The sequence below is a fragment of the Pipra filicauda genome, unplaced genomic scaffold, assembly GCF_003945595.2.
Source record: "Pipra filicauda isolate LSUMZ 115617 unplaced genomic scaffold, ASM394559v2 scaffold79_size2787110_pilon, whole genome shotgun sequence".
Classification (NCBI taxonomy): Eukaryota; Metazoa; Chordata; class Aves; order Passeriformes; family Pipridae; genus Pipra; species Pipra filicauda.
The window spans coordinates 2,625,818-2,649,105 of record NW_024104975.1 but is presented as its reverse complement, the minus strand read 5'-3'; the positions used below and the strand labels follow the sequence as shown (position 1 = coordinate 2,649,105).

Below are 23,288 nucleotides of genomic sequence, written 5' to 3'. Positions count from 1 at the left end.
AGCAACCTGACAAAACACACATTCAAGTGTTTAGGTGACCCCACATTTAGAGTGCATAACCATTACAGGAACTCTTACCTTGCTCAAATATTACTCAAATTTTTCTCATGAAAGGTAGTGTATGAAATGCTAGAGTCTTTATTCTTTCATAGAAGGAGATCTGAGAAACAGACTGAGTATTTCTGTACATCAGAACAAACTTCTGACAAAAAATGTTATGTGAAAAACCCAAAAATATTTATTTTGAGATGTTTGTTCTTCCACAAAATTGCAGTGGCTGTTACAGACACCCATATTTATTTAAAGATTCTGAAACAAAACTCAAACTCATTACTATAAAAAGATGTTAATTACAGATCTCATAAATTTGTGGCGATAATGAACAGCGATTCAGATATAACTTTCTTCAGCTAAAGAGGATTACTTTGAAAATAAAGTCTTAGAGTGAGTGTATCAGTAGGATGATTTAAATGGTACAATAAAGTGTTTTCAAAATGACTCATACATTAAATAAAGTGCCTGATCTACTTGCCAAATTCTAAAAATATAATAAATTCTTACAACCTCAGTAGACAATTTTAGGAAGACCAATTTAATCTAATGTATTAGTAAATTTACCACGGATCATTTATACGCTATCAATATATTTTCCAATTAAGACTCTATTTTTCAAATTCCTATTAGCATGTCACTAATTCGAAAGCAAAAGAAAACGGCTTGCAAATGTTTTTGCAGAGAGTATAATTCAGTTGAATATTGCAATTACCATGTCATGCATAGCATATTATTTTCATTAATCCAACCTTTTGTACCATGGAACAGCTTTGACAAAAAGAAAGGTGAAAACCTTAAGTGTTTTTTCTTCCACCAAAGTAAGAAAATAAGAGAGGTTATATTCTTGGAGTGGTGAAACTCTAGTCAAAAGTATGCAATAAGTTCAAAATGAAAATCCAAGAATACAGTAAAGTCACACAAAGAGTCAGCCTCCTACCTCCCAAATACCCTATACCAAAGAACCGCAGTGTCCATCTTGACACATAAGGCAAGTCAGGTTCATTTAGAAATATGTAGTTATAAAAATTCTCACTGTCTACTTAATGAGGTATTATTTTGTCTTGTCATGCTAGTTGCAGCCCAACATATTCCCTGACTAGAGGAACACAAGAAAAAACTACTAGCCCAATATTTCCAAGAACAAGCCTCATAGAACTGCTTTTTTCTTTCAGTCCTTTGCAGATTTCAGCTGATGGCATTGTAGCACTAATTGTACTTAATTCCAACTATTTTTAACAAAAGGTGCTTTTTGTCCCTCCTCAAAAAATAAGCAAACTGAAAGAATAATAAAACACATAACCTTAGTTCTAGGGAATATGATGCTGAGACATGGCAGAGAACACCATGGTATCCCCAGTCATAATTTTCCCACAGCAACACACTGATTTCTGACAGATTTCCTCATGTCTCTAGGTTTTCTAAGACTGTGGTCAACGTTCATGGCTCAAGTAACAAGAAAAAACTTCCTAAATAATGACAGCCTGCTTTGAATGCTTTGAATTGTCTGTCCATAATGTCTAAAACGCACAATCTTTCTATCCGCTTGTTTCCCAAACATGCTTTACACATGTGGTCTATTTGGACTGCAAACAGTACAGAGCAAGGATTGACTTTCTTCATATATTTCTCTGTATTTATAAGGTAATTATCAAACTAGAATCCCTGGAATTGTAGATGAAAAAACCCCAACAAAAATCAACATGACCAATTGTCTACTGAACCAAGGACTCTAACTGAGTAGGACCTCATATTAAGGGAATTCTATCAACAGACTGGAGGCTTTGGGGGAAGGAGTAAGATTTTATTTGCTAGTAGCCCTTAATTTGACAAACAAGTACCTTCTAGCAATCTACTTCAATGAAAGCATTCATACATTAACCAACTATACACATGCTTTGCTTAAGTGGGGCTCAGAGAATAAAAATATTCCATGTCATCTGGATTAACAAGAGGATAAGAAGTTTCAGCTCCTGGAAATGTCATATTTAAAAAAAACTCTCACTTTCCTCTTCATTTCTATGAAGATGCAACAGTTTGGGGAGATTCAGTCTTGATGACACAAGTTGGTTTTAACAACCATTTGCTAGTAAAGTTGTACATATTTGATCACTGCAAGTTTAGAATACAACATTACAAGAACAGAGGGGAATACTTTGACACACATTGACTAAGCTGGATGCTATACTATCTAGAAAAATAATAAATGTTTTTGCTGAGTACTTTGTGAATGCATGGATAACTGAAGGAAGAAAAAACTGTTATCAAGCATTTGAATACAAAAATAGCAGCCAGAGCACTACAATTCACACACTTAACCAGAACTGCCAGTTAGGGAAGGGCATAAGGTAATTTAGTTTTACATACCATCAGAAATATAGGCAGGCACATATATCCATACAAGACACGATTATGATGCAACTTCCTGCAGTATAAAATTACTCCTCATTCAATCAGAACTCACATCATTAGAACAATTTGTCAACCATAAAGGTTCACATGAAAGCAGATGCAGAATTGCTTCACATGAAAGGAGATCTTTTTACATTGATGTAACTAGATATGCACCTGTGTAAACTGCTTGCGCAGACAAGCTCTCAACCTTGTTGAACTTGAGCTGCCAGAAAGCCAGGCCAAGATTTTTGTTTGAACAGGAAACAGCTGGATTGGTGTGTTGTGTAACTTTTGGGCCTTGCAACTTGTCTCTTCTTACTGGATCAAACTATTTGTTCACTCTTTGATACCTCTAGCCCTCAAAATGCCTTCTATTTATTATATGAGAAGGGTTACCTTCAAACAAATTCCTATGATCAAAACTCAGTCAATACATAACTTCATTTTCCTTATGAGCCTTATCAATTCCCTCGCAAGTGTCCTGCTTTCAGTACACTTGCAGAATGCTGCCTCATGGATACACTCTTCATATTGTATATAAACTTATTTTTATATCTGTGTTGGGTATTGTTTGCAGTAATTTGTTAAAAATTTCTTTATTTCCTTCTGCATTCTGAAGGATATATACACTACCCTCCCTAATAGTCTCCTGAGCCTCACAACTCAGACATTCCAGCCCAGTTTTGCTTTCTTAGCCACTTTAATTTGAAAGGAGTATGTTTTCTTTGACTGTAATGCTTAAATACTATTCCAAAGCTGAGCTTAGGGTAGATCTGACTTTCTAAGCGCAAATTTAAAGTGCTTAGCACAAACAGCTTCACTGCTAGATGACGTACAATGAGACTTTATTATACCGTATCAAGTCCTCGCATAAATTGACTGGTCCCTTCTTCCTCAGGAAGGTGATTATGGACATACACTGTTTTAGAGACTTTAAATACTTACTAAAAGCATTTTACTTTCAGTTTTATTCAGAGATACAAAAGAAAGTAACACAGCCCAGAGAATTTAACTCAAGTAGTGAAGTAGACTATGCAGCATTTTTGCAGTTCGCAATGCAGATTAGCACTGCCTGCCCCCATTCAGATACAGTTTCAGTGAAGCCAGCAGAATAACATAACAACTTAAGTATATAGTGTGATTTAAAAGCAACCTTACATTCGCTGGTAGACTAGATTGACAGACTCATAAGAGAATGCTGACTACTTCAATCTTCGCTAACGTGCAACTTAATTGGCGGGCAAAACCTCAGCAGTGAGTATAACTAGCTATTGTATCTCTATCTGTCTGCGTATATTTCCAAATCTGAATTTAAGCTACAGGGGAGTTCAGAAAATCTGTAATACAATTTGGTAATTTTAAGGGTGAACAAAGAGGTAGCTACTTAATTGAGCAGAAAATATACCTGGAGAGCTCCCATTTCTTCCTCTCTTCTGTGTGTCTTCTCTAGTAACTCTGCAAAATGAAAAAAAGTTGTAAATTCAACTTCCTGTCTCATGGTCTGATAGAAGAAGTACTGTGTAAAATAGTCATTGAGGTTTTTATTTTACACCCTTCACAACACTCCTTTTCAGCGGAATAAACTATTAGATTAAACGTATCAGTGATATGACTGTTTCCAGGTACGGGCTGTTGAGGTGGCTGAAAATAGCCACAAGGACACAAAGAAGACAGCCTGACTGGGGGAAAAAACACCATTTAAATTCACAAAGAAACTTTTCTATGCTTAAATCAATCTTCTGGTGTATTTTTAGAATTGAATGAAAAAATCAGAGATTCACTCTGAAAATTGATTAAAGCAGATCATCAAAGCTATGCAATTATATATGAAAAGTTACTGTATGTTACTGCAGACAATTTTGACTGTTATGACAATAATTACCTTTTCTTACTAAAATGGAATAGTTTTGATAAGGGAAACAGTTCACTGTGACAAAATAGTAGAAAAGCTTTTTATAGTTTTTACACCATAAAATCCTAATACCTTGTATTACCACTAGTGTGACAATTACAGACTTTGGTACATACATGCACACATGTAACACTTCACATTATAAATTAATTTTGTTTGAGTTCTGCAGGATATGTCACGAGTTGCTTTTCTACTTTATTTTATGCACATATTTTTATGATTAAAATCATGTTTTTGATAAATTGCAACATGTTTAGAATTCTGGGAAACCTTGAAGTTATAACTTTATGAAGAGCAGGAAAAACAAAAAAACATGCTGCAGGCTTATTAATCTTTCAACTATCAGAAGTTTGCTCATAAGCTTTGTACGTGAAGAGCATTGCTTTATCTAACCCAGAGACTGGCTCTGAATTCAGATAAGTTCCAGTTTGTTAGCAATTACGAGAGTTATGAGATTATGAAACTGCCTGGGCAACCTCACAGGACTGAATTCTGACTGTCAAGTCCCTCAGGATCCAAGTACAGAACAGCTAACTGAAAGTACCTGTGTTTACTTCCTTAAGAAATAAAGATTACCAATACTTGCATAGTTCAGTCATAAAGAAGCTTCAGTGATTTACAATACAAAATATTCCACTGACATTAGAGATATAAAGGAAAGGAGACAAATTAATCTACTTTTTCTCTTTCTCTCATTATGAAGCCTCACTGTGAGCACCCCAATCTGTTAGCTCTTTTCTCATAGTTCATTATTCATTTCTGACTGCATGCAGATTATTTGATACTCGTTTCCAGACACTAGTCCTTTAAAAGCAATGTAGATAACATGTAAAAAAAATTAGTTAATTCTTTCACAAGCAGAGATTGACTTGCTGTTCTTTTTCCCTAGATTCCATGCATTTTTTTTTCAAATCCTTTCTTAAAATTAATAAAATTGTTCATTTTCACTTTGTTTTGGTAAACTTATGTTTTTCTGGACTATTCTTTGGTATGCTTTTCAGTCCGGTCATTCAACTGCCATATAAATTACCATAGCCAAATGTGCCATCATCAACATTAGTTAATGTGACAATTTTGGGTTGAAAACAGTCTCTAGATCTGAAAGTTTTGCGTCTGACATCAGGGTTATCTAGAATCCATTTACTTAATTATAGCACTGCCTAAACTGGTTGTCCTGCAGGATGCTTCAAAAAACTCTGTCCCCAGAAGGGCAGGTAGGTATTGAAGTAGTGTTATTTAACTGACAAAACATACACCTACTGTACAGTCACCATTTAAATATAATCAAGTTCTGCATTTAAACTGATGCTTCCATTTAGTACTCCATCTAAAATAATAGCATGATTTCTCCAAACCTAAAGCAAAAAAATAAATATTAAAGCAATATATATTAAACAGTTATACAAAAAGTCCCATAAAAATATAGCATATTACATCATTCTTTTGGACACTGTTATTTATAATGACAGAACAACTTTGCTTACTTGATCTGAAAAGCTCTGTTGATTTGTTTTAAAATTATAAAAACACTTCCCATATTTAATTTCTTGTGCAAGCATGTTTTATGTCATCAGTGCCAGAAAATAATGTTGCAATAAATTTCAGACAGAGAATGCATTGTGTCTGCAACAGACTAAAGATGGTCACTAGCCCTAGTGAAGGCTATGAACAGCCTCTGAGTTTCTGTAATTATAACTTTCTTCCTAAAGGAGATTGCACAGTGGCATGGGTCGCTATCGTCGACAATCCTGCTATCGTCATCTTTCAAGGCCTAATGTAGCCATAGGATTCTTGTTGGTTTTTTCTAAGCAATATATCCTTATTCTCATGGGAGACAGAACACATAAATTTATAAACTGTCTAGAAGAATGAGCATTAATGAAAAAGCATTATAAAGGCATTGATGGTTCTTCCCAAAAGATGAATAATACATGGAAAAAGATAACAAGAGAAATGAGATGTAGAAATAAAGATATTCCCTTTTCTAACTAAATATGAAGCTAACTAAATATGAACTATAAGCTAAAACTATTAAAAAAATCAAATGTTTTACATGTTTAATACCACTCAAAATCACCAGCAAGTTCAGGATATTGCCTGCAAAATTAGGGATCATACTTTTGTGCAGTTTTACAAAAACAATTTATTTACAATGGTTAAATTCCAGATCCAGATGTAAAGATTATATCTCATTAAGCTATGTATCAGTGAACACCAACTAAGTGTCTTTCAAGTTATACTACAGCGGCTTAGATTTAACGGATCAAACTTCCAGGAAAAATACATATTTAAAACATTCTGAAGTAATCATTATCTTTTGCAGTTTGCCTGACACTGGACCAACACAGTATGTGGCAAAATACTGCAAATATTAACCTGGAGATGAAGATTTTATATTCCATCATAACATTCAGATAAGTGAGGAAAAAAAGGGTATGCAGCTATTCAGACAGACTTTTTTCCACACACACATACCCCAGTTGTAATTTTTACTGCTGGTGAAAAGTATCAAAAAATAGATTTAGGAGCAGATATTTGTTGATTGGAATCAGTAAAATACAATAGTACTATCTTATTTATTCTAGCTGATCCATTAATGTGCCAATAACTAACAAGAATGGTTAAACTCCCTCATGAACTGGAATGTTCGACTTCTTTACATCTGTTCTGGGTGTAACAAGAGTGGGAAACAGGACATGGACTTTATTCTACCTGGAGCAGCAACTTCTTGATTTCAAACACTGCATGACCTCCCATTTTAAGCAACTGAAGATAATGCTTCATTCTGCTTCACATTCTCAGAGAACACTGATGTGCCAGAGAGAAGTCTACAAATTGGATCAATAACACATTTTTATGTTCACATTGTTCTGGCAAAGGGGAATGCACAAATACAGAACTGTACACAGAATCAGTTCTTATAGTCACAAATACCTACTCATATAGTGAAAAATGTACTCTGAAGTTGACATTCATACTTAAATTCAGTTTTGCTTACATAGATAATATGCTGTAAACTACCCCAATATCTGCAGGCTGCATGTAGATCTGATTCAAGACTCTCACCTCCTGAAGCAGTTGCAGATCATGCAGGAAAATATAAAACAATTCATATAGCACAGAAAATACTGCTACTATGCGGCATTAAAGCAAGAAATCCAGGTTATTTTTAGGAAAAAAATGGCAGTTTGGAGAAAATTGTCAACACACTTTTTGCATCATCAAGCTAAGAACAGCTCTTCTCCAAAACACAAGTCAGGGTTTTCAGTTATACATTAAAACTATTATGGATTTCCCAAACTTTGTAACCCTAGATATTGATGTTTTAAGTTACATAAGTGTATAGCAAATCCCTGAGAAATAATTTTGTTAGACACTCTGATCATATTATCTTTAAATTTGCTTTGATTCAAAATCATAATTTTTTTTAATGTCAAGTATTTCCTATCATTTTCACTTCCAATACACATCCCATGGGTTTCAGTCATCATTTGGATGTTTCCCACAAAGCTACTGAACAGATACTGCAGCATTCTGGGAGATGCACAAGGCAACCAGGCAGGTTTCAATCCAGTATGAAGGAATTTTCAAGCAGCTGAATAAACCAGTTTCTCTCAGCTAGAAATTACTTATCTTGCACACACGTACACAGCCAAGTTTAATCACATATTATACCACTTACAAGTTTGTCCCTTCACACAATGAATCTGACATGAAGGGCCTGTTTTGAGGGGTGAATCAAGATGTTTCTAATTCAACCAGTTTAAACAAAGTGTTTCGGAATGGATATATTCATGGCTAGTAGAGGCAGAACATCTGCAATTTTGCCCTGTACCTGTGTTAGGTTGTGATGAATGGCAACTGTCACAGTTCAAAAACATTCAATACTAAAAGATGTTTCAATGAGGCTGGACCCTCGTACTATCAGGCTAGACACCAGAAATCACCCTGGGACTAAAATAACGGAGATGTAAAACAGTACTGGTATGTGCTTCAAACTATTTTAATTGAAATAGTACTTGCCATGCATGCAAACCATTAAAAGAATTTCTACATAACCATATTATTATTTTAAAGAGCTCTAGAGAAATAGGTATTTCTTAGAACCTTAATTTTTGTTAGAGTAAAACAAGGCCAATAAATTATGAGCATTTCAGAATGCATTTATGTAACCCCAAGCAAGATATAAAAAAGAACCCAAACCTATATGTCTAAAGGGATTTTAATACTGATTAGAGCTTTCTAGTCCATTAGCAAATTATTATACTTATTATACATTGAGCATTATTATAATTATTATACATTGAGCATATTGCACTATCTTTAAAGATTTTAATTCAGTTTCCATCACTGCAATCAATGAAGTACTCATGACCACCAAGACTGAAACAGCTGCTTATATGTATCTAAATTAATAGTTTTCTCTTCCACATATACAAAGAGCTCCAAACTCAAAAGAATACCATTTTTAAATGGTCTTGGGAATCTGAAGAGGTCCCAGATGAGTGAAAACTGGCTAACATTGTCCAAAATTTCAAGAAGGGCAAGGATGACCATGGCATCATGGAAAGGGACCTGGGGGTCCTGGTCAATGGCAAGTTGAATATGAGTCAGCAGTGCCCTGGCAGCCAGGAGGGCCAACCGTGTCCTGGGGGGCATCAGGCAAAGCATCACCAGCTGGTTGAGGGAGGGGATTGTCCTGCTCTGCTCCGCACTAGTGCAGCCTCACCTTGAGTATTGTGTGCAGTTTTAGACACCACAAAATGAAAAAGATATAAAGTTATTAGAGAGTGTCTGAAGGAGGGCTACAAAGGTGGTCAAGGGCCTTGAGGGGAAGCAATACAAGGAGCAGCTAAGATCACTTCATCTGTTTAGCCTGGAGGAGACTGAGGGGAGACCTCATTGCAATCTACAACTTCCTCACAAAGGGAAGTGGAGTGGCAGACATTGATCTCTTTTCTGTGGTGACCAGTGACAGAACACAAGGGAATGGCCTGAAGCTGTGTCAGGGCAGGTTTAGGCTGGATGTTAGGAAAAGGTTCTTCACCCAGAGGGTGGTTGGGCATTGGAACAGGCTCCCCAGGGAAGTGGTTGCAGCACCAAGCCTGACAGAGTTCAAGAAGCATTTGGAGAATACTCTCAGGTACATGGTGCGATTCTCAGGGCTGTACCGTGCATGACAAGGACTTAGATGATCCTTGTGGGTCCCTTACAACCAGGATATTCTACAATTCATTTAACTTATTTGTTGTTTTGGATGCTAGAAATTTTAGGACAATGTGGAAAAAAAAATGTTTCTTTTTGTTTCTGACACAATGTCTGGACTGTCAAAAACTTCTTTACATGTATAAATCTTGCTTCTAATTTACTTCCTCTGATAATTCTTCCTTATGTTTCATTCTGCTATTTCTCTTTATTATTTTCTTTTCACTTTGATTTGTATTTGATATAAATATTGATAAGTGAGCCATCTCCAACACTTCATTTAGAAAATGACTCCCAACATTTCTCTTGTCCCAAGAAACTGTCCTAAATTCTCCTCATTAGTTCTATAACCCAGTTCTATAACTCTCTATCAGTTCTATGTCCTAAATTCTCCTCATCAGTTCTACATAAATATCAGTGTCTGCCTTATAGTGAATTCAAAAGTTCAAGCATTGATATATTCACATATGCAGTTTAAGTACACAAGATACTAGGCTGAGTTGCTGTAACCTCTTCTACAGTCCAAATATGACTGCATTGGAACAGTTTGTCTGAATATGAGATTCAGTTTATTCAAAAAACTATACTACAAGGTTACCAAACAAAAAAATATAGGTTCTAATGTGCTGCTTATATATTTTTAAGAGGTCTTTGTCAAAAGAATGAAAATTTTTTTTCCTGATTCTTACATGAAACTTTTGAGTTCTATTTCTGGCTCCTCACTCTTCCTGGGGAATTTTCTGAGCTTCATTTAAACACGGCTTAAGAAAATATTTCCCTATCTTCACAGAGCTGACGTGACGCTTAAGTGAAGTGCACTGAAATCCATGCAAAATATTCCTATGAACATTCTTATGAATACAAAAGGTAACAATAGCACAAAATTTCATTATGTCTTAGCAAATGCCTAACTTATTACCTGGGAGACACTAAACTATGTCTACCATATCTATTTTGGACCATATTGATTCTCAATTGGAAGCTACTGTAGGAGGAGTAAGAGGGAGAGTTGTGAGTATATATGTATTTAACATATCTTGAAGAACGGTTATAAGCATTCTGTTGTTTTCCTTTGAATGACTTTTACGTACTAGCAGACATGCTGTAGAGGATTCCAAAAACTCTTGAGGGACCTTAAGGTGTCTAGTCAAAAAAAAAAAAAAATCACTGAAGAACAGCTTCCCAAGCAAGCATCACTTCCTAGATGCTTTAGTACATTTCATTAAGAAACAGTGACATGGACAAATCAGAAGACTAACCTTGAAGTGATAAAACAAAAACATCTCATTCTGAATCAAAGATGGCTCCATTATGAAAACGTGATCAAGGCACAGAATAATGGTTTTCTAGCTCAGTAGGGCTGCACTTACAAAGGTGTCTATATTTATGTATTATCAAGTTTTATATTTGTGTGTGCATATTTTCAATAAATAAATATACATATATTAAGGGGGTGTGCTCAAAAATTTTTTACTGATGGGGCATGCAATCAATAAAGTTTGGAGACTAGTGCTCAATATTTAGAGCCTTGAAACAATCTCACTTGTAACATTCTTTGTGTTCTGTGTAAAGTTGCACCAACAATCATCACGGCCATCTTAATAAAGATGCCAGTGATCAAACAAACCTGAAGGTTCAAATGTCAATATTTTTTTTTTCATTTAACATACTCAAGTTAGGGATAAAAAACCTGATAGAATATAGCAGGAAAACCCACCATTTTTACTGTCTATGCCCTCCTCTTACATAAGCTAGCGAACAATACCCTGTAAATAAACATTAACATGTTCAACACAAAATCCAAACCTCAAACAATCAAAACAGTGAAATCCTTCTAGTCATTGTAGCTTCTGGGTTATGCCTTCTACTTGCAGGCAAAAAACCATAAATTTTTTTAAGTGCAATATGAACTTTCCTCATTTTTAGTACCATTAAATGTAGCAATAAAATATTATTTTAATTTCAGTACCAGGGAAAGCAGTTTCAAAGTTCATCTTGCTTATTATCAAAAGATACATGTGGTAAAGAGAATTCATTAACACACATACGCACAGTATTTGAACAGAAACACTTGATTTAGAGTAAGCTGTAATGCTTTTCTTTTGGCTACCATTTACTGAAATATCTATAAAAAGACTCCAACTCTTCTTTCAGACTATCATAAGCCTGGCATGACTTGACTACAATCACAGAAATCTCTTTTCAGTTATAACTATGCAGTTTCTTACAAGGAAAAAAATAAGATTTAAAACCCTAAAAATAAAGATAATTGAGGAAATAATTGAGATTTACTGAATTTAGAAACTATTTTGATACTCTAGAAACTCAAACAAAACACATGTCACAGTGACATGCTGAATTTCTGCCACTAAGCATTGTATGATGATTATTAATGCTTAGAAGGCCTTAAATAATGATGTTTCAAAAATTACTTGATTCTACTTCAAGATGAAACAGTTATCCAGTATATAGGTGTTGATTACTCATGCAGCAGTAACATTGCCAACCAGTGCTGGAAAGGAGGCAAAAATGTTCCTATTAGGAATAAATCTTGAGAACAGACTTTTTTTAGAAAATCTAATGAATGATGCTAGTGAATAAACACTTCAAATTTTACTTTACAAATTTGCTGAGGAGGCAGCAAACTTTAAGCCTAACAGTCAAAAAGTTCTTTACTTAAAGGAGATAGCTTCAAATAAGCTAATTTGAGTACTAATGACCATGTAATTACTCCTGCTTCATGTCCCACAGAAGCCAGTGCAACCCCAACTGACATGGTGCCAGCACTAAATGTTCCAGTTCCACCAGATGTGGTCAGATCACATCAGAGATGGCATTTGCAGATTGCATTTTCCAAAAAGCATGGAGGTCTCTTTGCTCCCTGACTCCAGTTGTGCATTCCTCTTGCTTACTTGGTCCTGGTTTGACAAAATGGACAAACCTGGACCTCCACGAGGGTCTTAGTTCATTACAACAAGATCAGAGCATAATGGCAGAAACCAGACAGTCCTATGTGGCTAATATTGAGTCAAATATGATTAGAGGGGTCCAAATAAGGGCAGACATGGAACAAGGGAAGGAGAAAGTACAAGAGAGGGTAGTGAGAGAAACAGAAGAATGAATTCAGTGATATTAAATGCCTCTGTGAATGGGAAACTGCAATTTGCCCCACTAACTCATGATTATTTTGAATTTGTATGTGTGACCTGTCATCACACCTCTGTTTGTAGCAGACCTATGCAAGATAACTGAACAATGACTTTTTCTCCGACAGTTTTGATTAGAAACCCTACTGAATAACCTGGAAAGATAAACAACAACAAAAAAAATCATCACTATATAAAGAAAAATATAGTGAGAAATGTTCTCAAAGTGAGGCCTTAAAATAGTTGACATTTTAAACAGAAAATACAGTTGAACATTCTGTTTTGTCACTGCATATAATATATAATTGTTACAATTCTCTCCTGAATGGAGAAACATTTCCTTTCTGATAATGAATAACATTTTCCAGGAGTACACAGAAAGAAATTGAAACTTAATTTGTTTTCATTTACCAAGTGCAAGCTTGAAAAGATAATTTGTCATTTCTTGCTTTAGAAAATTGTGTCGATATGTTTATGGGCATAGCAGCTACATAAAAATTATGTTATGGCATATATAAATGACAAAACAGGAAATTGAATGCCACTTTCTGCAGCGAGTTCTCTCTCTTAATATCCTAGGCTTTTCTTTTTTTGATGTTTATCATCCCAACCATATTTATGCATAGCAGCAAATTTCCTTTTGGCTACATCTGAAAGGCAGCTGCACATCTTAATGGAAATATACAGAGAACTGATCTTGGACCTATTAGCTAAGGAACAGTCTAAGGGTATCAAGGTTTTTGCAGCAAGTACAAGTCATTTGAATTGAAGTAACTGGGCAAACTGAAGGAGGCAAAACAGAAAGCTTTTCTAGCCAAGGTCACTTCTTACTTGAGATGAGTAATTCTTTGGAACTTATAAGTGCATTTCTTAATTGGGTTGTTTGAAGATCAGAGCTAAACAATCCATTTTCAACGTTCGCAGAAGAGGAGAGCAGATAACATAGGAAGTTCAAAGATACTGGTCTTGAAATTAAGTTTCCCTTCCAATCTCAGAAAAAAAGGGGATCTTTTAGCAGCTTGGACATTTTAATAAATCAGAGGAGTAAAGCACACAAAAGAGTTATAGCTCCACAGATTCTCTCCTTGATAAATGCTTTAAGAAAGCTTAATTCTACTACATGGCCCTATGTATCACTAAGACCCAAACAGCTTCTAAGAAAACATTTACTTCAACAAAGCACATACACACAGAGGTTAGTATGGCTCATTGAAACCAAACATAACGCAGTTATAAAATACCCCATCTACCACACCCGCTTTAGAGGAAGATGCAAGAAACTAAGCTGTCAATTATGAAGAAAGCCATAATAGCAATGCTTATTTCTAATTTTCTCAACTGTAGTTAGGTTTTGAGTTATTCCTTGGTGGGAAAATCTTGTTATTGTACTTGCAAGAAATGGTATCCTGTCTGGTCATTTGACCTTGCAAATGGAAGCATTTTTCCATACAGCTAACATTCAAACATTCTTTGCAGAAAATCCTGCTCCTAGAGCTTCAAACTAATCAAGAAAGTAATGTTTCATGGCCAAGTCATCAACCGTAATTAAAATCAAGAAGACAAAATGTCTGTCCTGGCAGTTGAAGTACGTACAACATTTATTGATGTAGTATGTACATATGCATGAAATACATTTATATTTCAATGAATGTTTTCTTGGTTTTGCAATTTGTTTCTTTCTCTAGTGGTAGGTATCTCAATTTACCAGATATACTAAAACAAACAAAAAATCCACAACAAAATCTTGCTTAAAATGTTGGAATTTTGAAACAAGAATTAAGGTGACAAATTTTATGTTTAAATATTTTCCATTAAACAGAGATTTACATACTGACAGCATATAATATTGCACAAAGGTGCTGATCAAATACTGGAAAATAAGTACTGCAATATGAACATCTGTATTTTAAAAAATAATTTTCAGAGTAGAAAGGTGGTGTAGAATCAAGAAATTAGAATGAAGAATAGGGGACCACGCTTTATCCTTAGTTCTTTTTATTTTTTTTACATAACCAGGAGCTAGCATGTTGTCTCTATGACTCAGATACTGTATCTGTTTCAGCAAGAAAACAATTCTTTACAGCAACAATGTTTAGTTACAGTGCCTAATAACCTGATAACCTGCAACTGGAGTCCTTCAAAGTAGGTAGAAGAATGCAAATATTGCATGACCTTATCCTAAAGACATAATAGAGGTAGACAAGAAAAATACTGTGACTCTCTCTGCCCACAATAAAGAAGATTCAAATATATGTGCCCATTATTACAAGTGCATTTTTAATAAATTACAGAGAAGAATTTGTTAAATTCATAAAAACACTTTGTAGCTTATTGTTCTAATCACTGGTACTGTATGAACTATACAGTTAATTTGATTGTCTTATGTGACTTTAAAACATTTTTAAGAATTTTGCCTTTTAATTACAAAATATGTAAAGCATTTAAAAGTATCAATCACAGTTCCCGTTTTGTTAAACCAAAACCAAGAAGGAAACAAAAGATAATTTCAGTTATAGACAGTTGTTACCTTGAACATGCTGATCAGAGTAAACATTCAACCTAGAAATTTGTCATATTTAAACTAGTAGAAGGAAAAATATGCTAGGAGATTAAATATGACATTTAATTTAATCTTTATATAGTAAAACCAAAACCAGCCAGTTTTTCTTTTTTCAAGGATTCACTTATAAAGTATATTCTGTAATTAAAATTATTTTCTTGTGTACAGCCAACATTAAGAATTGGTATTAGTCATGACCGAAGCTCTTCTTAAAATGAGAATTTTTTTAGTAGTGATATAGGACTTGAACTTCTATTCTCCAAATGGGCAATGTCATTAGCATTCACTTTAGGGAAAAAAGGGTTTTAAATAGCATATCAGCTGAATATAAAGGATATAAAAGCTGTTAACACAGCAATAAACTACACCGAAAAATATATTCTAATAGACCCTGAAAAAACCATTACACAAGCTCTAATTTAGAAAGATATTGAATCTATAATATAGCAATATACAAGATTTCAAATACTTTTTTAATTTCAAGAGCTTTGGTATATTAAAATCTTGGGCAGTAATTTTTTTTTATTTCTGTTCAAATTTCCAACTTGATTCATCTGTATTTTTGAGTAATATGACTTTGACTATGGCAATAGATGAGAGGACCACAGAGCCCTTGGTTCAGTTTCATTTCATATAAAACAGCATCTTATTTAATTAAACAGGCATCTTATCAGATACTAAAGAGTTCCTTGGGGATGTTATTTCTACCTAAAGAAGACTGAGTGACAAAGAGTATGTTTCTGTTATATATTTCTCAGGAAAGTATTAAATTCAAGACAAGTGAAAGTGCCTGTGTTGGGATGGTTTTTGTTTTGGTTGAGTTTTTTTCTTTAATACCTGTAAATCAGTGATATCAATTTGGTATAGAAACACTACATAACCTGAAATCATGACAACACTTTTCATACTAATTACAAGCAGTCCTGATAAAGTTGTACAGTTGATTACAAGATTCTCTTTATTATGTAGTGTTAAACCATTGTTAAGTTATAACTGTGATTATAAACAGTCCTATGCAATCGTTTCAACACCTGTAAAAAACCTAAAACCCCAGTAGTTCATAGAACATCAGCTCTTTTAGTTTGGTTTAAAGAAGAAAGTCATTAATTCACAAAAGGAAGAAAAGATTAAATAATAAATTCTAACTATTTAATATACACTAAATCCCCATCTCCCAGGTTACTTTTGTTAATATTGATTTAGTTTCCACTATGCACAGGTAAACCAAGAGGTAAAACTAATAAATTTAGTCTCTTACTGTTAGTGAGCACCACAAACTCAGCAACTTAATGTTTAAAGGACACATCACGCTTTCCAAACTATAAATCATACATAAGTTTCAGATAAACATCTAGAGCATGTGGTTCAGAAAGAAAAAAGAAATCAAAGGAAGTCTTAAAAACATCTTAGCTACAGTTTGATCCCATCTCTTACCTTCTCTTTTTCACAATGGCAGCCATATTTTTATGAGTGCATAAAAAGATAATGGCAAAAGAAAACAGTTGCAGAAAAATACTAGATAATTACAGCAATCCATGTCCAGACTGATCTTTCCAGTTTTCTAGTACAAAAAAAAACCCCACAGGGTAAGATTTCCAAATTATTTGGGCTTATTTCCATTCTTCTAAGACTCTGAACGCAGGTTCATTTTGGCAAAGTTTAAAATAACTTAGAAGTCCTCCCTCCTCCTTCCCCCATCACATTAAAAAAACCAAACATTACTTAAAGGGCAAGAGCACTATTAAGAAGAAATCAATTATTTTAATAGTAATAATATTTCAACTTTATGCATTTTGAAGTTCACCATGAAAACCAAGTATTATGGAGAGTTTCTTTGAAATCCTTCAGATTCCTTCCTGTATGTATGCATGCTTAAGAGTTTTTTCTACTTGATGTTCCCATTCACTGTTCAATAAGAGATGACCTGAAAATACCTTGAGATGTTTCTTGTTGCCACAGAAAGGACTGTGTTGTCATACAGGGGCAAAATGATGCAATATATGGGAAAAAGAAAATGAATGGGAAAGAAACAAACAAGGTTGAAAGGGCAGAAGCAGTCTTAAAGGTATCTTCAGAACAGCACATGTACTTTACTACTAAATTGAACATAATACATCATAATAGAAAGATTTTATAATGTTTTGATTTTCACTGGTTTCCAATTTCATACTTTGCCTCAGTGTAAGCAACAGAAACTGTTCATTGTCAGTATATTTGCACTCAATATACTACACTGTTTCTGTATTTTAAATTTTTACACTTTCTGCTTTAGTATTCCTGGCTCAAACAAAAACTGTACTTACTGACTATAAAATAGAAAAAAAGGGAATATAATTTGATACATTAGGTTTTGTCAAAGTAATGTTTTACCTACATTTTGAATCAACTTTAATATAACAGGCTCTTTAGAGTCTACATTTTCCACAGCAGTTATGTAACAAATAATCCTTACGGAGCCTAGCAGAAAAAGAAAATTAAAATAAATTGATATCTTGCTTCACAGATCACTTATCAAAATCTTTGTACTTATTTTCATCAAAAGTGATAAAACTAGCAGGTACCCATATGATTCACGGAGATGACACCATCAGTAAAACCAGTTAAAATGTAAGTCTTCCAATATTTGATTTTTGTATCCTCAAATCTAAGACAATACACAATGACAAATGCATGAATGATAATCTTAATGCATAAACAAAACACAACTGACTTGCCCTGTATAGATTTGTGCTTGTAACAAAAACATGTAACATTAGTCTGTCATATCTGAGGACTAGTATTGTTACCTTCTTAAGCCTTACTTAGCAGTATAATCTACATCAGAGAAGTTCTAAATGTGTAACAATTTAAGTGTGATTACAGAGTATTACCTCAGTAGACACTGATAATTGGTACAGAATACGTCTTGCATCACCTGGGACTTTATGTAAAACAGTATTTGCAGAATATTATATCTCCAAATTAAATTAAATCAGTGTAAGGTCAGTATATGAGAGAAATGCACCTGCTCTTCTTACATCACTACAGCCTTACTAACATTGCTTTATAAAAAAAAGAACAGATACAGGCTTGCCAAATACATCACATCTTATTTTGCAAAACATTTCTTTGTTGACTATCCATGATAGTACTGCTATTCTGAAGTAGCAGTATATTATCCTGAAACAAAACAACTGTGCAGACTCCATGTCTCACCACTACATACCACATTCTGTCTACCTTCTATACATGTCAATATACAACAAGAAGATTTTCTTGGAAAGGCAACTAAAGTAAATCTAAATCTCTAAGACCAATAGGTGCTCCCAGGATCAAATACAGACTTTCACTGATTTGAATGATAAGCTTTTCAGACTACCCAGAGTGCCTAGACCATATAAAAGGCAATAAATGAAAGAAATTTGGGCCAGGTCTTGGGTGTAATTTGTGAGTATGGTATTAAAAAGATAAGAAAAATAAAATCCTTCTTACCTAAATTAATTTTTAAACAGATCTGTAAGAACACTGGAATGCTCAATGATCCCAGAATGCAAATGAAACTTAATTAAGAAACTGGAATTCATACTTTTTGTTTCAGACTTCGGTTCATTTTGTTAAAATACTGAATATCTAGAGTAATGAATGCTATTGAAATAAATTTGATTGTAAGAACAAAATCACTTTAGGAGGAAAAATCCAGTAAATTTTTATTTTTATCCAAGTTGTTACTTAATGAAATATCCCATTGTGTAGCATGCTAGACAAGTACCTTGTTAAATAGTGAACTGTATCCAAAGTACAAATCTGCAAACCAGAAATCAGAACTCACATCCTCTTCAGTTCTACTTAATTTACAAACATGGCTAGACTTCTGAATTTCTATACTCTCCAGCATGGTACGCTTATCAAGAAGGAAAGAAAACTGCAGCTGACCTTGTAGCATCATCAGATAACTACGAAACAACTTCTACTCTGTAAACAATCCTGAAAGTCTATGCTACAGGACTTCATTTTTCTTCATTCTCCATTCATTAACTCATGAATCTTTATGTTATCATACTTGTATTTGTCAGGATTATACCACATGGACAGCCAGTTTATTCCATCAAAGGTAGGACTGTGATAATGTTAACACTTCTACAGAAACTCATAAGGAGGATGCAAAAGCCTACAGTAACCTAGATGTTTACAAATGCTTTGGTGAAGGGGAAAGACAAAAACCTACATAGTCAAAAGTTTTAGTAGATCTATTTGAGCTTATAAAAATTCCTTAAATGTGTTCATCAACAAAGCAATTTAAATAATTCATCCTACTTAATTTGGGTATGTCCACCAAAAATCTCTATTTTTATTCTTTCTCCCTAAAAAGCATGAATAAACTATAAAATCAGAACTATAATTGAAAGGAAATTAACAAATTAATTTCTTAAGAATACAATTTCTCTGTCTCATTTTCATAAGTTTTGATTTATGTAAACTTTAATTGAGTATTTTCAGACTGTTTTCCTATAAAAGAGTAAATTGCATTACCATTATTTAAATTAGAAATAAAATTCAAAACAAAAATTAATCTTTTATGAATATTTTTAAGTGAAGACAGCAAGGAGGGTATTTGGGGAAAATCCACCAGCAACAGTCAAAGTTACCTATCTTCCTCTGTTGCTATCTTTGTACCCATGTGGCTCTGGATCCTTAGCATGTGTGTGTACCCTGACCCCAGGCTTTAAACCTAACACTGGCCTGCATTGTTGGCAACCTGTCCTCCTTTTTAAAGTCCTATTTCTCATCCTCTATTGGGTTGAATTTTAAAGAATGTTTACTGGTTTCTGTTACATAGAAAACTTTAACAACTATGTAACTTATTTCTTTTTATTATCTACTTTTAACCAGCATCCACCTCTAGAAATAGACAGAGCAGAACTTAAAATTGCAAAAGTTGTAGTTTGTGAAGTAACAAATGGAACTGCGCATACTTGTAGGGGAAAAAGGCATGGCCCTTATAAATAGAAGGTATGAGACTACATACTATTTATTGTGCTCAGTGAATAGTATTACTTCTTACCACTCTTTTCAGTTTAATAATTTCCCATGATAACTTCACCTATAGGTTGAAATTTAAATCCAGGCTTTGAATTGTTCCACAAAGCCTAAACCAAATACGGTTCAACAGAATTAAGAACTAAATAAGGTTTGTTTTATTTATTAAAAAAGGCAAATAAGGCCTCAGGGATATCATCTTAGCAGATAATTACTCCAATATAAGAACACTAAAGCACTATTAATGTCATATAAGGGTTTGGGTGTCATCTTTTTAAAAAAATGAACAATAACAGTAGAAACATTCAAGCTTGAAAGATCAAAACGTTCTCTTTCTAATTTTTTTGTAATCGGAGGAAGAAAATCTTGACAGAATTTTCTTATTCTTTTAAAACAAATAACCTGCATTGTTCTATAAAATATTTACAAGAATGTTTTTATTTGTTACTGCTGTTGTAGTGGTGGTTTAACCCCAGATGGCAACAAAGTACCATGCAGCCAACTGCTCACACACACATACACTTGGTGGGATATGGAAGAGGATAAGAAAGAAGCTAAAACCCCCAGGGTGAGATAAGAACAGTTTAAGAATTGAAACAAAATAAAATAATAAATAAAAACCTAATAAAAATAAAATAATAAAACAAAATAAACCAAAAATAATACAATTGTAATGAAAAGGGAGACAACAAAAGCTAGAAATAAAAACAGAAACCCCCCAAGTCATGCGCTATACCATTGCTCACTGCTGAGTGATGCCCAGCCCATTCGTCAGCAGTGATTGGCTCCTCCTGGACAACTCTCCTGAGTTTATATACTGGGAATGATGTTCTGTAGTACGGAATATCCCTTTGGCCAGTTTGGGTCAGCTGTCCTGGCCATGCTCCCTCCCAGGTGCTTGTGAACCTGCTCGCTGGTAGAGCATGGGAAACTGAAAAGTCCTTGACTTAGGGTGCAACAAGTAAACCGTCAGTGTGCTAACAACATTATTCTCGTACTAAATCCAAAACACTGCATGCTCCAGTTACTAGGAGGAGAATTAACTCTGTTCCAGTCCAAACCAGGCAGCTGTTTTATTTTCATTACATTTCATAAAACATTTTCAATAATAAGTCAGCTACTAGAAGCTATAAGTATGCTTACTAAAAGTTTACTCTCATCTGAGAGTCAACATAAAATGACAACTACCAAAATTATTAGACAGTACTTATTCTGTCCTATCATATCAGTATGGAGCCCTGAATAAAGGCCAGAAAAAGCCTTTTAAAGAAAACACAAGAAAACCTGAGAGGTAACACCTTCCTTTGGAAACTGAGGTAATAGAATACAATCAAAGATTGTACCATGACACAGGGAGCTATGTAAACAGCAATCTAATTCACACTGCCTCAGACTCTTGTATATTCCTCTTTGCCCAGGTCATGGAATGTCTCAGATGGTACAGTTGAAAAATAATTTTTATATCCACTGCGCATGATGAGAACTCGTGTTATTCAGCCATTGTACTGGGTTGAAACATAGTTGATTATATTTGCCTTTTTTTGTCAGCAAGGGAAAACAAAAACCCCTAACTTTTTTCTTAGTTACCACTAGCAGATTATCAAATTACAGTTTTCAATAACTAATTGATTAAATATATCCAAATGTGCCACAGGAATTACAATTTTTAAATTCTTTCTCCCTTTTATTAACAAAAATGAAAAATGGAACTAGCAACATACCTCTTTTTTCTCTGTGAACTTCTTCCAAAAGTTTTTCTTGTTTTTTTAACTGCTTAAAGAGAGACTGATGTTCAGTCTCCTTCATCTGTGTAAAGTGCTGGAGCTGTTCTCGGCTTTGCAGTAAGTAGCATCGCAGCTTTTTTTCCTTACTTTCTCTCTCCTTTACCTCCTCACACAGCCACTGAAGCTTAGTCTACATTAAAAAAATGGGACAATAAAAAGTAAAGAATTCTAATGAAAATAAGAGGACACAACCGTTCACTGATCAAATTATCTTTGGAGTCAAAGATTAGTAATTTGTACCTATTACTGAATAATAATAACAATAGAAGGGGACATTCAGAGATATTAAGAGAACATACGTTGACGTCACTTCAATAGTCTCAAATGACATATTTTGGTTGATAATTGTATGTGAAAAACCAATACACTGATTTTGTTTTATATGATTTTATTTCTTTTTAAATCAGAAGTATGAGTTTCCTGTGTACGTATGGAAATTCCGGTTGAACTAGTGCACACATAGACACCAAGAGATACTTCTTCCTTTCAGAATACCTTTCTCTCTCTATTTCATGTTGACAGAATTTAAAGCATTTATCCATTCTAAAAAAGTGACATCAATCCTTTCCGGTCAGCAGAAGTTAATATTTAAGGTTCACATAGAGGAGAAAAATAAGAGCTCATCGATAAAGTCATGATCAATATAGTAAATCTAGAAGTGATCAAATGGAATACTTTAACACTGCCTATTTAAAACCAAAAGAAAATAAAAGTGGAATTTTAAGTAGTCATTCATTCTAGACTTCCCTCTAGCAGCTAAAGGAACTTTGGTGAGAAACAAACGCAAATGATTTTAGGTGCTCTTTGAAAGTTCTTTTTAATAATATGTCTGTCACTTTTTCAAATGAAGAAAATACTTCTTGCATAACCTTTCTCCTTCAAATCTAATTTTATCTCTTCTATCTAGTGGTAGTCTTTCTTGGTCTACAAGTCTGACACAATAACCTTAAATTCTCTTACATGCAAACATTTACAATTTTTTTTCCTTAGGTCAATTTTCCTTTTCATATGAAGCAAAAAAAAAAAAAAAAAAATTGAAGCTGTCTTCCACAGTTTCTTGTGATCTTCTCTGATCATGAGAAACTTATTTCTTTTAAAAGATATTGGATAAGAAATGTGTTTATGTGTGTCAGTTGGGGGAGCTGGAAGAAAGCTGCAAAATGAAAGGTAAGATTTATGAGTTACCAGTCATCACCTTGAAGATGTTTTCAAGCATGTCT

General features: G+C 34.0%; 1 protein-coding gene across 1 annotated transcript in view; it reads right to left on the bottom strand.

Annotated features, from left to right (window-relative positions):
- Positions 1-23,288, bottom strand: part of CEP128 (centrosomal protein 128) — a 116,853-nt gene that overhangs the window by 41,804 nt on the left and 51,761 nt on the right. Inside the window, exons 19-20 of the mRNA XM_039390023.1 lie at positions 22,006-22,198; positions 3,851-3,900 (exon numbers count right to left, since the gene is read on the bottom strand). Of these exons, the coding sequence (XP_039245957.1) occupies positions 3,851-3,900; positions 22,006-22,198 (243 nt within the window). The remainder of the gene's footprint in view (positions 1-3,850; positions 3,901-22,005; positions 22,199-23,288) is intronic.